The sequence below is a fragment of the Melozone crissalis genome, unplaced genomic scaffold, assembly GCF_028551555.1.
Source record: "Melozone crissalis strain CALT ecotype California unplaced genomic scaffold, PUWL_Pcris_2 ptg000061l_1, whole genome shotgun sequence".
Classification (NCBI taxonomy): domain Eukaryota; kingdom Metazoa; phylum Chordata; class Aves; order Passeriformes; family Passerellidae; genus Melozone; species Melozone crissalis.
The window spans coordinates 14,757,912-14,774,432 of NW_026535839.1; the positions used below are offsets into that span (position 1 = coordinate 14,757,912).

General features: G+C 39.6%; 1 protein-coding gene across 1 annotated transcript in view; it reads left to right on the forward strand.

Annotated features, from left to right (window-relative positions):
- The window catches only part of DOCK2 (dedicator of cytokinesis 2), a 160,369-nt gene that overhangs the window by 119,361 nt on the left and 24,487 nt on the right, over positions 1 to 16,521 (forward strand). The window contains exons 31-36 of the mRNA XM_054287819.1: positions 3,537 to 3,637; positions 3,736 to 3,794; positions 5,049 to 5,197; positions 10,414 to 10,499; positions 14,586 to 14,742; positions 15,886 to 15,926. Of these exons, the coding sequence (XP_054143794.1) occupies positions 3,537 to 3,637; positions 3,736 to 3,794; positions 5,049 to 5,197; positions 10,414 to 10,499; positions 14,586 to 14,742; positions 15,886 to 15,926 (593 nt within the window). The remainder of the gene's footprint in view (positions 1 to 3,536; positions 3,638 to 3,735; positions 3,795 to 5,048; positions 5,198 to 10,413; positions 10,500 to 14,585; positions 14,743 to 15,885; positions 15,927 to 16,521) is intronic.

The window sequence follows — 16,521 nt, forward strand, 5'->3', positions numbered from 1 at the left end:
TTTGACTTCTTTGTTTCATTTCATGTCAACAATAATCTGATCAGTGTGATTGCAAATTGCTTATTTTTCTCTTTTCCATCTTTTTCTTTGTTTGCTCCCAATATTATTTAAAATAATATTCCCCAGGATTCTCTTAGCTGATTGCAGATCTGTTTCAGGCAGTGTCTGCACACTGGTGCCCCCAGCCAGAACCAAGTTATGCAGTTTTATGAGGATTTGTTGTGGGCTGCCTTTGATGTTTCCTTTCCTCTGGAGGTGGGGAGTGCTGGTGGTGTAGGGCTCATTATCAGCTTCTCCTGGGAAAGACAAAGGAAATTCAGCCATTGGTATAATATCCAGTCTTAAAAGATGTTGCAATGTTGGGATTTCTGCTGCTTTGTATCAGTAACAGCTCTTCAGGGATTTGCCAAATTCAGATGAGAAGATTGGGCACCATATCCAGACTCCACTTTGCAGCTGGGTTTTTGTCAGGCAGCAGAACAGCTACACCACCAAAAGGTGTAAATTCTGGATTTCTGGTTCAGGAGTTGAGATGGGCTCTTCAAAAGAGGCTTAACAAAGAAACAAAAATCTTAAAAAGTGTGGAATATATTTTTGAAGAAGTGTTCCCTGAAGGTCACCCTGGTGTCTTTGGTTCAATTGTAACAAAAGCTGTGTGATTTTTTGTACTTATGCAACACATTCATGGCATCCTCAACAGCTGTCTGAGAAGATGCCATCTGTGGTAAATAGGATAATTCCAGGACATTTTTGTTTCTGCTGGCAGCTGATGTCATTGCAAGGTGTTGGCCTGCCCAGGACAGAGCATTTTCCCTCTGCTGTCCCTGTCACCTCCTGGCTCCATCACCTTTGGTTTGGAGTCTTTCTCTGGCCAAGAGGGGTTTCCATGCAGGAGGGAACACACCTGCCCTGTGACCATCCCACCCTTGGTGCCACTGGATTCCAGGGTGGCTTTTGAGCAGGATTCCCTCAGGAATGTCCCTGCTTGGAGATGGCAGGGTCTGACACCCTGGGGCAGGGCAGGGTGACCAAACCCAAACCATTTTGTTGTGCTCACACAGCTGCTTAGAGCCTCTGCTCTGGAAATGCAGTTATTGATTCCTGCTCCTCCCTCCCTCCCTCCCTCCATTAGCACTACATTTACAGGGCATTAGAAAGGATTATAATTCTATATCTGTGCTGGTAGAGTGATTGTAATTCATATATTAATCACCTATGCTACAGAGTTCTATTATAAAAGGCATAATCCAAAATCTAATGTCAGTCTACTTTGAAAGAAAATGCTTATTTTTGTGTTTTCCTACCCTTCTTGCATGAGCTATGCTCCATTAATAACTCAGCAGTAATGAAATGTATTTCAACAAACACAATTCACAAACAGAATTGTGCAGCTTATTTTTTATGTTAAAAACCCCAAAATCAAAACCCTCAGGGCATTACAAACACAAAGGGGGAATATGCACACTGCAAAAATCTATATATGACAGTGACAGACATTGCAGAAACAGTGCAGAGGTTAATAGGGAATGAAACCATTGGGAAATTTAACTAGAACTAACTATACTGCAAATATGAAAGTGTTATATTTTTATATGTTATATATCATACTCTGCATTTGAAAATTATCAAATTACAGAATTTGAAGTTCATCTTTGATCCTTCCACCAGCAAATATCAGCGTTCAGAGGTGTGTGAAGGAGGAGGCTGCAGCCTTTACTCCTGGATGATTTTTTAGGATAACTAACAAATCTCATCTTCGTGAGATCGCTGGAAATTTTCTGCTGAATTAATTCCACCTTTTCCAATTTGACAGATGTTCAAAGCACCTTGGAATGTTATTATGGGGTTAAGAGAAAACAAAACATGTCTCATAAGAATAATTTTGGCATTTTAAAAATCTCTTTTCATATTATTTTACTTCAGAGAGAGACTACTTTGTCTCATAGAGTTTTAAAGTTACTTTTGGTGCTTAAATCTTATGAGCCCTTAATTTGAATATGCAATTGAAAGGAAAAGGAACCCATTTTTCAGCCATTTTGGGGTACTCTGAGGATTGAAGGAAAAGTTTTTATAAATAAAGAGATTGAGTCAGTAGGGTGTGCCTCTGACAAAGGTGGCACTGAACTTGGAGCTATTAAATGAAATAAGAGACCATTTGGGAATAAGCCTTCATTTTCCTCCCCACAATCTAGAACAATTTGAAGAATTTTCCATTTCAGTGCTATAATTGACACATACAGAGTGTGCTCCCTGCACATCAATTAACACAACTTCTCAAGGGGCTGAGAACTACACACTGGCCAAAATAACCTCTTAAAATATTTGGTGAGACAGTAAACCAGGCCTTTCAGGGCACAAACAACATTTGTGCTGCTGAGGCAGGCTGTGCATTGGCTGCAGAGCTGGGCTGGTGTGTGCAGGGCAGCAGCTCTGCTGGGCGCAGCCTCCAAGGGAGGGAGAAATCAACAGCAGGAGCACCCTCAAATTACAGAGGACATCTGAGAATTGTATTTGTTATGGGAAATGTCTGTGGTTCTGCGTGTGGGATCTGGTTTTCCTGGTTCTTTGCACACCAGAGTTTTCCAGGCTACAAAGGGCCGAGGCCACTAACGTTTTTGATGGAATATTTTTTTTTCAGGCTGTTTGTGTGGGTTCCCAGCCCAGGCTTGTATTGCACCACACCAAATGAAGATCTCTGTCCCGTGTTTTGTTCCATCCTTTGAACCACCACTGAATATATTCCCCATTGCCTTCTGCTCTCTCACTGAGCCCTACCACTGGTTTTAGCAACAGCTGCATTTTTAAGTGTTTAAAGCTGCTGCTGACTGCCTAAAAGCTTCTGAAAATTGTATTTCCTTCCTTAAATTTGTGTTTCCTAGGGAAGTTTCTCTTTTCCCTTTCTAGTGTGAGAAGTGCTTGTTTTTAATTGTCTGTAGAACAAATAGTTTGCTTTCAGGAGTGAAGGGTTGTGCACTGTAAGCACTGAGGCTTTTTGTCTACTTCAAGTACAGACTCAGTACTATCAGCTGTTATTTAGGGATGTATTTTGTCCTTCTTTCATGTGGAGAGCTCTTCACAAATTACACTAGAATTTCATAGAAATGGCTGTTGAATTAGTATCTGAAGAGGAGGCAGGAGATGCCTTTTGAAGTGGTGCTCAGATGCAGTGTAATTACATAGGTGCCTTAGCTCCAGTTTGCCAAGCTCCACCAGCATGTAACATGTTCCTCCAGTCCTGCTTTGGTTCAGGGTTGAATATTGTTGGCCAATGAATCTCATGTGAATCTTTTTTTTAGCAATATTTATTCAGCTGCTCTGTTATTAAGAGCAAATGTGTAGTAGTGGTTATTAAAATTCATCTTCCTTGCTTTTCTGCTAATTGCATAGTACTAATGATGTACATCTCTACAGCATAATATAAAAATATCATATTGCTTCCATAGTTTGGTTTCATAAATTATTCTGCATTATGCATCATTTAATGTTATTCCTGCTTTCCTCAAAATTATTATAATTTCCTTATATTCAATTTACAGCTGTGGAACAACTATTTTCATTTGGCTGTGGCTTTTATTACCCAAGATTCACTACAGCTAGAAAACTTTTCCCATGCAAAATACAACAAAATCCAGAACAAGTAAGTAAAATATATCCTTTAGCTTATATCTTAAATTTTCTGGTAAAATGATAAAAAAGATAATGATAAAAAAATCTTTCATATTCCTTTCCTCCCAGATATGGAGATATGAGACGTTTAATTGGCTTTGCTATCCGTGACATGTGGTACAAACTTGGTGAGTAGCAAACTGAGCTTCACTGCAACTGAATCTGTCACATAATGTTTGTTCCATTGAAAAATATCTGACATGAAGTGCTTTTGTAAATATTTCTGCTATTTGAACTTAAAATATGTTTTCACTCCTGTAATTAAGCCAACATGAGATACAGTTGGACCACTGCCAGGGTTGTATTTAAAAGAGAACTCAAAACCTTCTCTCAGATTTCAAGCATGACTGAAATCAGACTTCAGAATGTTATTTTGCAGGATTAAGACTGGATGAATTTTCCCTGAGAGGGTTACTGCTCAGCCTGAACCTATGATTCTGCAAATTAGGAGCCTCAGATTTGGAATCTGCTTGGATTAAAATTCCAAAAAATTTTTACATTTGTCATCCAGCCAGGTTCTGCTGCTCCTCCTTTGAGAGTTTCTCATTAACTCTTTTGGGATCATTTCTTATTAACTGAACTTAGGTAGACTATTCATTATATCTGGCAAAATTTTGGTGTGGCATTCACACTGACAGTTCACATGGCACACACCTGGGAGGAATATCAGATTCAGGCACTCCTTAGTGTGAAACAAGTCTCAGCTGTGTTTTTGAGAAGGTTTTTGTCTCCTCACAAGGTTCAGGCAGCACTGGCACTCGCAGTTCCTGGGTTTGCTGCTCTGCTCCATTGACCAGGGTAGAGTTTGAGCCACGCTTGGGACCTGGCTGAGCTCTGCACATTGGGGTGTTTGTTACAGCTGATGTAACCCAGATAATTCAGTGTGGGGTTAGCAGCTGAGTTCTGGGGATGGTGTTTCTGTTACTGCTGCTGATTGTGGTGCATTGGTTGGTGATTCATTGTTGCAATGTCTAATTTAATTCTAAAAGTCAGTCATGGTTTTCTCTTTCATGGAAAGGTTACTCCACATTACTGTGCCCTGATGGTTGAATTTGGGAGGTTCTTAGGGTAATTTATTTCTTTCTACTCTAAACATTTATAAGGATATGTCGAAAACTTTTATAATTGAGTTCTTCACTGAAAATATCAACTCCTCTGGCATTCCTGCTTCTTCCTGGCACTGCATTCTGGCACCCTAGAAGGAGACAATGTCCATTCACATGCCCCAAGATATTGAGAAGAAATGAAGAGAAGTGACTGAGTTATAAGACTTGACCAACACAGATGGATTCAACGCTACTTTAAATGATTGCAGCTCCTAGATATCTTCCTAAAAATATGCAGTTTGCTCTTCAAATATTCAATTTTTGGTTTTGTTTCAGGCCAGAATAAAATCTGCTTTATCCCGGGGATGGTTGGGCCCATCTTGGAGATGACTCTTATTCCAGAGGTTGAGCTGCGAAAAGCCACGATCCCAATTTTCTTTGACATGATGCTGTGTGAATATCAGAGAACAGGAGAATTCAAAAAGGTAATTACAAATGCTCTGTGTGAAAATGCATTTAAATGTCATGTGCTTGGTATTTCTGGTACATGTTTGTCAAGTGAGCTTGTCTGTTTACACAAAGTGAAATCCCAGATATTAAGAACCAAAGAAACAGCAAGTGCAGGATCTCCAGAGTGACTTAGCTTGACTTAGGCAAAAGTTCTTGCATTGACAACAAGAAATAGATGGAATAGCAAAGAAGGTCCCAGGGAGATCTCAGAATCTTAATCCAAATTTTCAGGATTTTATTGGAAAGGGTTCTGAACAGCAAGACTTACATTGAAGTCAGCTCTTCATTAAGTAGGAGATAGAATTAAATGACCTCTAGGGATCCTCTATAATCTAAATATTTCCTTATACCCCCTCCTTGTGACATAGATATTTAGGTTTTAATATCTGACAGGAGTAGCAGTGAATAGTTAATTATATGTTATCAGATTTATCAGGAAACTGTACCTTTTTAAATGTTTATTGTGAGGAAAAAAATTACTGTGGAGAACTGAAATACCTGGAGTGTTTTTGGCAGTCACTTTGAAAAGGAAAAAGGATTTTAAGTCACTGCACTGAAATATTTTTGATTGATGGAATAGAACTGGGGATGGTGGGGCAGGGCACTGGGGATTGTAATCTAAATTTCCTGCCACTGCTTGCTGTGTCTGCCTGAGCAGTGGAATATCCATCCCTGTCTGACATCTCCATTCTCCTCGAGCTCTTTGGGCATGGAATCACCGTGTTCTGTGTTTGCAACTGCCTCCCATAGTAAATTATAAACTGGATATTCAGCTCTGCAGTTACACAAATAATTAATTCAGAGCAATCTGTGTAAGGGAAAATGACAAACAAAAAGGCATCATTTTAGACACATGTAAATATAAATATCTTGTATACCCAGCTATGTTTAATACTTTAAATTGTTTGGGGCATTTCTGTGTCAATGAAGTGTGGAACAAATGAGCAGATGGAATTTCCATTTTGGTCTGTATTCCACAGTGCAAAGCTTTTGGTTCAAGGCCAAGATTAAAAACCACTTTGTTTCTGTGCATCTGTTCCCTCTGTGTCCTGATAGTCCTATATTTGCCTTCTTAAAAATGTTTTCCTGCTCGTGGCTTATGCCTCATCTCCTGGGAGGGACACAGAGATCTGTGCAGCCCAGGAATCCTGAAAAGCCATCCCTCATCTGCCTGATGAACAGCAGCAGCAGCCTGGGAGCCTGGCAGAGAGAGGCCAGGCCCTCCAGTGCCCACTGAATCACTTCTCCTGCCATAAAAAGAAGTTTCAGGTGGTATTTTACAGTGCCAAGGAACAAGGACATTGGGTTTATTGCAGCTTAAGGAAGAGTTTTCATCAGATGGTGCAAAAACTATTTCATAGTTGAGCAGCTGGGTCTCATTGGGCTCTAATGTTCTGCTTTAGGAATTGTGATCATTTGCTCATCAAGAATCATGGGGTTTATCCTCTCCTTTGCTATGGATGAGGTAATTAAGATAAAAAACTTGTCTCTGTAAGTTTAGCCATTCTGGTAAGTTTTTTAAAATAAATATTTTAAAGAACAGGCACATTAAGTTCAGTGTTTTAAAATTATTACCACCTTAATTTAAAGGACAAATAAGTAATAATAATGGATAGTTACTGGGTGCACAGACACATAAACTCCAGGTTTCAGTAGTGGGCAATTTTCATTTGCAAATGGACATTTAGTAGTATAAAGGATTTTTTTTTAAAGCTTTAGTATAAAATTTTGAGAATGACAACATGTTATTTCAAGAGTGCTTGGGGCACTCAGGAGCCCAGAATGACATTCACTTAAAACATAATTTTGTGGAACTTTAAAAATAAATAATTTATTTCTAATCTAATCTTCTCTAATGAGAGAAGAGGGATAAAAAGCACAAACAGAAAGATCTTTATGAGCTGAGCCTGTACCAGCACAGGAACCAGAGATTGCCTGGTACCTCCAACATGATTTAATAAACTTTCCCAAAAATCCTGTCTGTGTCAACATCCCTGGTGCTGTGCTGGGACAGGGCTCTGTTCTGGGGGCACAGGGGGTGTGCTGGGGCTGTGTCCTGCTCTATGCACACAACATGCAGGCAGGAAGGATATAAAGTCATTTAAATTTATCCAGCAAGAATTTTATTTTCTTTTATTTAGCTGTTTCTAGGAAATCATCTAATCCCAGAGAAAACAAAATTCCACCTGTGGTTATCTCAAGAATGAATTGCTCTACAAATACATTTAATGGCTTGGAATCTGTATGTAGGTGTAGGACAGAGTAAGACATTTTCTTGCAATCCTTTCTTCTACTTTGCACATGTATTTTCCATTCAGCCAGAGCAGTGTTACATAAGCTCGTAATTTTAACTCTAATTGAAGATGTAGAGAGGGAGCCATTAATATCTCCTAATTTTAGCTATGGAGGCTCTGCCTATCATGAGCTCAGAGAGCTGGGAATCTTGGAAAGCCAATTTATTCATCTCTCAGTGTCTGTGGATAGACTCAGTCCTCTAAATGTATTCTTTCTCCTTCAAATAAAAAGAGAAGCTCATTTCTTATGTGAGACAAGCTCATTGCTCATGTGTTAAAAAAGCCCCATCCTCCAAATGCTGATAACCCACCCTGCTTTTCCTTGAAAGATCAGGTTGTGCATTTGATTGAGACTTCCCAAAGGAAGGCACATCATAAAGAGACCCTGTCCTGCTTCTTCTAACTGTGATCTGAGCCAGGAGTTGGAAAATGCTTGCTTTAAGAAACAAATAAACAAACAAACAAGGAAAATTAGCTCTTTGCAGAGTAAATGACAATATCATTTAGATAAACATGGATTTGAGTTACATTGAGGATTTAACTTGGCTTAGGAAAGATTAATTCATCTGTGTTTATATTTTTGCTCAAATAAATCATTCTGTTTGTGTTTAGCATTTGCAGTTTAGTATCTCTCATGGGTTCTGCCAACTGCTGGAGCCATCTGGGGAAGTTTTGTGTGTTTGCTTTCCTTCCTGGCTGCTGTGGGACCGTGTCAGAAATCAGTGCTGGCTGCTGCTGTGTGCTTGGGTTTCCAGGCTCATTGTTAGAGGACAAACATTGACTCCAGGGCAGTGTCCTGCTGTTCTGAGCTCCCACAGGGGACTCAGAGGGTGACTGAGGTGTCCTCAGCACAGGAGATTCCTGTCCTGTCCTCTGGCACAGGACATTCAGCTGTAAACAGCCACATTTCTGTCTCTCAGCTCTCAAAATTTTGTCATGATTAAGGTTTCAGAAGGATGAGAGATCAGCAGCAGAGCTGAGTTTGTACAGCCTGGTGCTTCAGAGAGATCCATGGACATGTTTTCCAAGGGGAGATTCCCTGGATCTATTAGAGAAGCAGGAGGGTATAAAGCTAAATTGGTGCCAGTGACAATTAGGCACACTCTGTTTAAGTGAGAGAAGAAAGAGGCTTTCCAGAGCTTAATGTTGGCACAGAAACTTTAAAACTTTATAATTCTGCCAACCTTTTCATTTGGTCCAAGTAACTGATGTTTTCACTTCTTGCAGGTTGTTGAGAAACTGCAGGAAAGATGCTTAGGAGGAGCTTTTTTGTTCAGATCCAGAAATGTGAAATTATTGCCTCTTTGAGAAGTAATCAATTCTCTACCTGCTGAATAAGTACTAGGAAGGATTTAAGAGCTAGATTTAACTGCTGCTTGACCTGCACTATATTCACAGATTTGTCTTATTGCAGTAAGCCCACAGAAAATGGCTGGATTGGATGTTTTTGCTCAACATTTCCTTGTCCTGAAACTGCCATGCACCTGTGTTACCCACATTAAATACTAATACACATCCTGCTTGTGCATAAAAATGAACTCAGAGCCCTTTAAACTTCTATTTCAACCAGGATGAGACAGAGCAATTTTATTTTCTTTCTCTGTTAAGCTATTTTTCAGTGATAGCTCTATATTCTCTAATATTAGTATAGAATGTACTGTTCAACAAGCAGTCTTTCATTTTTATTCTAATTACAGAGAAAAAATTAATATTAGAGCAGCAAAACCTGCAAGTAACAAAGTGGTGGAGATGACTCCTTCCTCCCTGCCCCTTTCCAGAGCAGAGGGTACCTGCACTGCCACTTCTCTGGGCCCACGTTTTGCTCTTGGTGTGAGCACTGGAGAAGTTTGGCTGCTTTAGATGCTGTTTCAAAGCTCCTTGAAAGAAGTAGAAACCACTTCAGTTTCTGCCTCAAGAGCAGTTTTGCAGGACCAGCGTGGCCAATAGATCTGGGTTGGACACTGGAGGAAAGAAGGGAAAGTTTGGCCTTTGTTCTTGAAAAATGATGAATCATTTTTCTGGGTGGAGAGTTTGAATCATGACCTACTTGAAGGAAGTACAGCTAGTAACACATTTTCTTTTAGAATGTGATGTTCTTTAAAACTGAAGAAATTCTAAAAACACTTCTGAAGAGATCCATGACCTGCCTGGTGCTCTAAGAGGAAGGACTATTTTCCTCTGTGTAGCCCTGGCTTGGTTTCTTCAACTCAGAGCTGAATGTTTTGATGAGGATATATTGGAATAAAGTAAAATATTTTGCATTGCAGTTATCTGAAAGAACCATATCTGAAATACTACAGTAATTCTTTATACCATGAGAGGCTTCCAGTTCTCTGATGGGATGATCTGGATCCCAGCCTGCCAAAGCTCTCAATTACACAGAAACACTCCAGGGAGAAACAGAATTATTCATGTACTGACAGTTGTGTGAAATTTTGTATCAAAGAAGAACGTGAAAACTTGCTGCATTAGCACAGTAATGAATTCTGTCATTTTTACAGTAGTTTTAATAATTAGATCTATGCAAAGCAACTGAGCTTTATTTCAATGTAGGTCTCCACTAAATGCTCTCTGTGTGCCTCTTGATGTGTTAATGACTTGTCAAGAACCCTGAGGTAGATCTTTCCTACCTTCTGAGCAGGATGCAGCTGTTTGCATGAGGACAGAGACTGTCTGTAGCTGCCACAGACTGAGCTTGGTGCTCAGTGCAGGGGAAACTTGTGAAAATCTGTGTCCAGGCTTTCAGCGGTGCCTAAAGCCCAGACCAGAATATGCCCAAGCATTTCACCCTTGGGAATATGAGACATAATCATACAAAGGTACATTTTTGATGCCATCTTGAAGTGTGTTGACCTCTGGATAGCTGCTCAGTGTTTTGATTTTTCTTTCTTTATTAGTTCGAAAATGAAATCATTTTGAAGTTGGACCATGAGGTGGAAGGAGGACGAGGGGATGAACACTACATGCAGTTGTTTGAGTCCATGTAAGTAGTGCATGAGAATAAATAGAACAAATGCCTTCAGGATGTGTTTCTGTCTTATTGTTCCCAGTTCTCAGGTTGGTAACCTCACCTAAAATAGAATCTTAGCAACTTTTTTCATGAAGGGCCTGGAAATACCATAATGCTTCACTATACCTGGCTTGCATTGTAGTTTTGCTCATTGAAATTATTTTCCTGGCTGCTCTTCATTGTTTTGTGCTTCAGCTAAATTATGAAGAAGTTATGCCTAACCTGCATTTTTACATATCTAGGTTGGAATCCAAGAGATTATTCAGACATGTCTGAATTTAAATGAGGCTTTGTGATGTTGTGTGCATGTTTTACTTGCTCAAAGCCTGCTATCCTGTATGGGTTGTATTTCTGGTTAGGGGTAGCAATCTTTGCAAAGTCACATCTTTCATCAGATGAACCATGAAAGCTTTGGGTACACACACAGGGGACATAAAGAATCATTTATTCTGTTTCTTTTTGCAGCAGCTTTTATCAAATTTGAATGTTGCTGTCTAGTTTCTTTCAGGATTTCCCTTAGGGTAAACAACCCCAGTATTTCAGTTTACCATATGTTTTCTGGACCTTCCTACAATGTCTCCATCTAGTTTGAAATACTACATTGCCTTACAGCTGGAGAGAGTGTTCAAACTGAGACTTTATCTATGCAAAAAGCAAACCTTCCTTCAGATCTTGTGTATGTGACCCTTTGAAGTTCACCCTTTTTGAGCTGTGGAACATTATTTGCTTACCTCGTTTGCTCTTTGCTCTTTATTCCAGAGCTTTTCTTGGAAAGTGGCACTATCCAGTTAAACCCCATCTTTCAGCAGGGCAGTCAAGGAGTGCCATCAAACACAGCACAGAGCTTTTGATCTCCTGCCTTTGCAAGGCCCCCTCCTTGCTCTGACATATCTGCCTTTTCCCCTTGCTACTGTCCCAGTTTCCAGAAGGCCTCAAGTTCAAAGTTTCCACATTTCTAAAGATGATAATTCATTTATCTCCGCATTTTGTTGAATGACTCCTGCAGATGGAGTATTGGAGCAGAGGCTGGTGACCCGCCTGTGGTAGCACCTGTTCTCTCAGGTGGTTTGGTTTGTCCTCCTCCATTTACACCTTTCAAAGCAGGGGTTTCAAGCCTCTGTTCCAACTGGAGTGAGACCCACTTAAATTTGCCTCCACATTTATTCATTTGGTCATTTTTTCATCAGCTGATCTCCTGTAGCTGTCTGCACCCCTGCACAGTTCCAGCTGTCACCTGAAGGCAGATATTAACAGCTCTCAGTGACTGCTGTGCTACTCCTCACCTCTGCAACCAACATCTGCCCATGCTGCTGGTTGCTGGGAACTTCCCCATGCCCATAAATAATATTATTATTTATTATAATAACAAACTAAACAGGTTCAGCAGAAGTTTAATTAAGCCCTGCCCTGCATTTGTCCCTAGACCTAAATGTGGGTGAGGTCCATGAGGGGCTGTGACCTGTCCTGACCAGAGCCCGGGGAAGCTGGGGTGGTGTGGGACAGGTGAGAGGCAGTTCTCCAAGGCAGAGTAGACAAGGCTGCTCTGCCTGGGGAAATGCAGGACAATCAGTGCACAATTTGTGCCAAGCCACTTGTCCTCAGGCTCAGAAAATGACTTCTGGCATGTTTTAGTTCCCAATACAGGCACAACAGGAAATGGCACTCGGCAGATTTCCATTTCCCCATCATTGCAGTGGCCCATGCTATGCAGTTGTTTTTCTCGAGCTTTATTGCAAATATTTTTTATTTAAAATTTTCTATTTTTTTCAAGCTCTCTTTAAAAATTCAAAGGTTTCTTCCTCCCTCCTGGGGGCAAAAAAATCTTCTGAAGTTTTGTGAGCCTTTTTATTGGGATTATTGTATAAAGCTGAGCAATACAATTTTTTGAACCTTCCCTCAAGAGACAGGCATTCTTCACTCCTGTTCCTTTTGTAGTTCTTTATGTGGACTCTGGTTCACCTTTCTTTAGTGACTGGAGTTATGTTCTTCGTGCTGGGTGAGACCCAGCAATAGCTTGTGCTTTATGTCAATGTTGTTCAGCTTGTACTGGGAAGAAATGTGATGTCTTGGTGCCTTGTGTTCATTGTGCAGTCAGGGAACGTTCACAGCTCTGCCTTGTTTGCTGTTACTCCCAGGGAACCTGTGGCAGAAATCCATAACAGTCACTTCAATGGTGGCTGTACCTTCCTTCATTAGTGACTCACACTGTTTCTGATACTTGTGGATATAAAACACCATTTTTCTGTGTAATATTCCAGTCTCCTCTGTGTTTCTGAGGCTTTCTTACTTTCTTTCCCCCCTGTGTTTCTGAGGCTTTCTTACTTTCTTTCCCCCAAACATCTTTTAATGCGCTCCAACCTTTTCTGTCAGTTGTCAGCTCTTGGCCCCTTTAGTGTTTCCATTCCATTTGCAGTGTATTTTATAAGCCATGTGTCAGTTATTGATTTAAATATTTCAGTTTCAGACCAGTCAGACAAGAGCAATTGGAGTATTCTGGTTTTATCTGCTGGTCCCTGTCCCTCCTATCTTACACAACATAAATGTTCTTTAACACATCCACGTACACATTCCCTCTGTGTCAGGACAGTGACTCCACTGGAGCTGCACAATCCAAGGAATAAACTTTAGATGCTGCTTTTACTTTGCTTGAGTTGGAACTTTATTCCTGGGTATTCTGCAGAGGTTCCATTCTAGGCCAGAGCTTTGAGGATTTCTTTGCAATTGAAGTCAATATGAATATGTATTTTTCTGAAGAAGGTTGAAACAATTATGAAGAGTAAAAAAATTGGTTTGCTATTAATTAAAACAATATTATTAGTAATTAGAGTTTAAAAAATATTCTGCCTAAAGATTACTAACATTTTTTTTTACCTGAGTGTCTGGAAAACAATGATGTAGAGCTGAATTAATAATTGAGCACTAAGAGGTCAGAACCTTCCCAGCTACCTACACAAACCAGGACTGCCTTGGAGAAAATTAACTGCATCTCTGCCTGACCCAGTGCTTATATCTATAATTATGAGTGAAAACGCATGTATGTGTGTGTTTATATAAATATATATGTATTATATATAAAAAATGCAATTTGTCAGATAGGATCCCAATGAACAACCATAATGTTAAGTAGAGGAAACAAAAGAAAAGCAATAAAATAAATAATTTCTCTTAAGCAAAGAAAGAAAATACTCCTTAACAAGACATAGGTAATCACTTAATGATGTTTAAACAGTTAAATGTTAAAAACAAAACTCTGGCAGTAAAGTGAAAACTCTACTCCTAAATCACTTTAGCCCTTTATAGAGACAGTATATGCTAATGTTTGTTAATGTAAATTGAAACTGATGATGCCAAAATATAAAATTCCCTTTCTTGTATTTTTATCAGAGGAGATCAAGCTGCTCTTTTCAATCTGCAGAAAGTTGATTGATTTTGCTTATTTCTCAAAGCAAAATTACTCTGGTGATATCTTTTTTGAGCTAAAATTGTAATTTTTGTTTATTTGAACTTTTACTCACATGTACCCCTTACAAGGAGAAGGAAAACATTTTTGCATTTTCTGCTGAGGAAAGGAAGGTGCCATTATTACTTATTTATATATTTTATACATATAAAAATATAATATATTTCTATATTTTATATTATTTATAACATTATTTTATATTTATATATAATATGTTTTATATCTAAATATAAATCTATAAGAATATATTATATATATTTTATATAATTTATATATATATATATGTAAAATATAATATATATATATATCGCCATTATTACTTATTGCAGTAGTGTGACATTCCAGAGACTTGAGTTTGTGATAGCACAGATGCAGTTTCTCTGTCCAGAAGCTGTGAGTACACCCTTGAGTTTAAAGTCATTTTCAGACGGGAAAAGTAAATGTTTCTTTTATTTTTTTCCATTTGATTTATATGCCATTTGTCTTCTGAATATCTAAATTACCAGCTCACAGAGGGAATTTCCAGCGCATTCTGCAGTTGATTTAGGCCTAATTCAGTACTTGCCATCAGAATTATACCAATATTTCTGCATTTGCAGCCTTACAGAGTGTGCCAAGCAGCACCCTGGCATTTGCAGCCTGGTGGAAAGCTTTGTGAGCCTGGTGAGGGGGCTCCTGGAGAGGCTGCTGGATTATCGCGCCGTGATGAGCGACGAGAGCAAGGACAACCGCATGAGCTGCACCGTCAACCTGCTGGTACGGCCCCTCCTGCTTCTGGAGCGCCCAGGAGGAACCCCTGGGGAGGGACAGCACCAGAGCCCATTTACTGAACAGGAGGGGAAATCTTCCTGAGGGCAGCAGTGGGTGACAATGTCCTGTAGTGGTTTAAACTCTGCAGCAAGAGATTTATACGTCTCTTTGCACGCATATGTGTGTGAGACTGAAAGCAGTGTTCACCCATGTGCTTTGTTTGCTTTGTGAGCTTTATCCACCTTGATTCTGTGGATAAACAGGAAAGTTTGCTGCTCATATGCCCATTGACAGGCTTGATGGGACAGTGGCTTCTTGACAGAGTGATGAGGAGCTGACCCAGTTGCTGCTTCAGCATCTCCATAGTTACAGTTCTCAAATACAGGCAGGAAACCTGCAAGGCACCTTTGTAGCTGGGTGCCAAGAGGTTTGAGGGTCTGATTTTGTCTTAGGCCTCTCTGTCTTCTTTTCTATTCCTGTTTTATAGTGAGGATATTGTATAAAGAGATTCTTCCTCCAGGAAATTCCTCGGAGCTGAGGAGGAACCTCTGCCACCTTTGAAATATTAACACTCACACTATTTGTTCCTCAGTAATCACTGTGCAACGGGTTATCAGTTTCTGCAGTTCTTCAAGAGACCATTCTTGTCATACATTTTGCACAGCCTCAGCAACTTGCATCCCTGCAAACATATTATGGTGACAAAAAATGAGCTTTATTCCTAGAACTGACCCCTTTAGAGGTATTGCACAATGCTCCATAACTACAGTGCTACACATCTGGTTCAATACTTACAAGCTTCCACCAAGTGTAGCTGGAGCATGTGGTTTATTCTGTTAATTCATTTGGATAACCATATTTTCCTCTTCTCCAATAGAAAATCCTTCAGTAATAATCCCATTATGAACTAGGAAAAGTATATGTATGTGTAAAACCATACATATAACTAATAAAAATATTAATTGAAGAAGTAGTTCCAGTAGTTTAAACTTCAGATAGTCTGTAAATAATCTACTTTTCATACTATCTATGCTTTCTAACTGCCAAGGAAAGGAAAACCTCAGTCTATGTGTGTGTGTGTGTGTGTGTGTATAGATATAATTTTATTAAAGGACATTAAGAGGTAACTTTAAATGTTTGTGTCCCTAGAATTTCTACAAGGACATTAACCGAGAAGAGATGTACATCAGGTATGGCAACCATTCTATTGGATCTCTTTTGGAGAGAGCAGTTAATATTGTGAGTTTTGGTTTTATCATGGTGCTTGGATTTCTGGATTTATTCTTACTTTACCACCCCAAATGACTCTGTGGCACCCCAGCCTTATCTGCATTCTCACTCTGTTAATTTAGGCTTCAGCAACTGGGAATCTGTGCTATGTATCCAGCAGCAGCATTTTTTTCCCACAAGAATTAACTATTAATTGATCAAATCACTCAACATTCATTGTCTGTTGTTTAAAATTAAGAAAGTGCAGACAGATTTGAGGTTTGAGGGAGAATGTATCACACATTTAGTATGGTAGAGAAAACATTCCAGTTTTGTACAATGGCCCAATATGCTGAGTCTCCTTCAATAGGAAACACTCCACAGGCAGGGTTACAGCTGAGACATTTTCTGTGGGAACTGAAAATTCCTGCGGGTGTGGCATGGCCTCTTCTTGTCTCCAGTGGCAAATTCCTGCAGATGTGCCATGGCCTCTTGCTGTTTCCAAGAGTTCTGCATGTGGGCTGCAGCAGATCTTGCTGCTTCAAAAGCTCTCTGTTTCCTGCCTGTCCTCTCCTG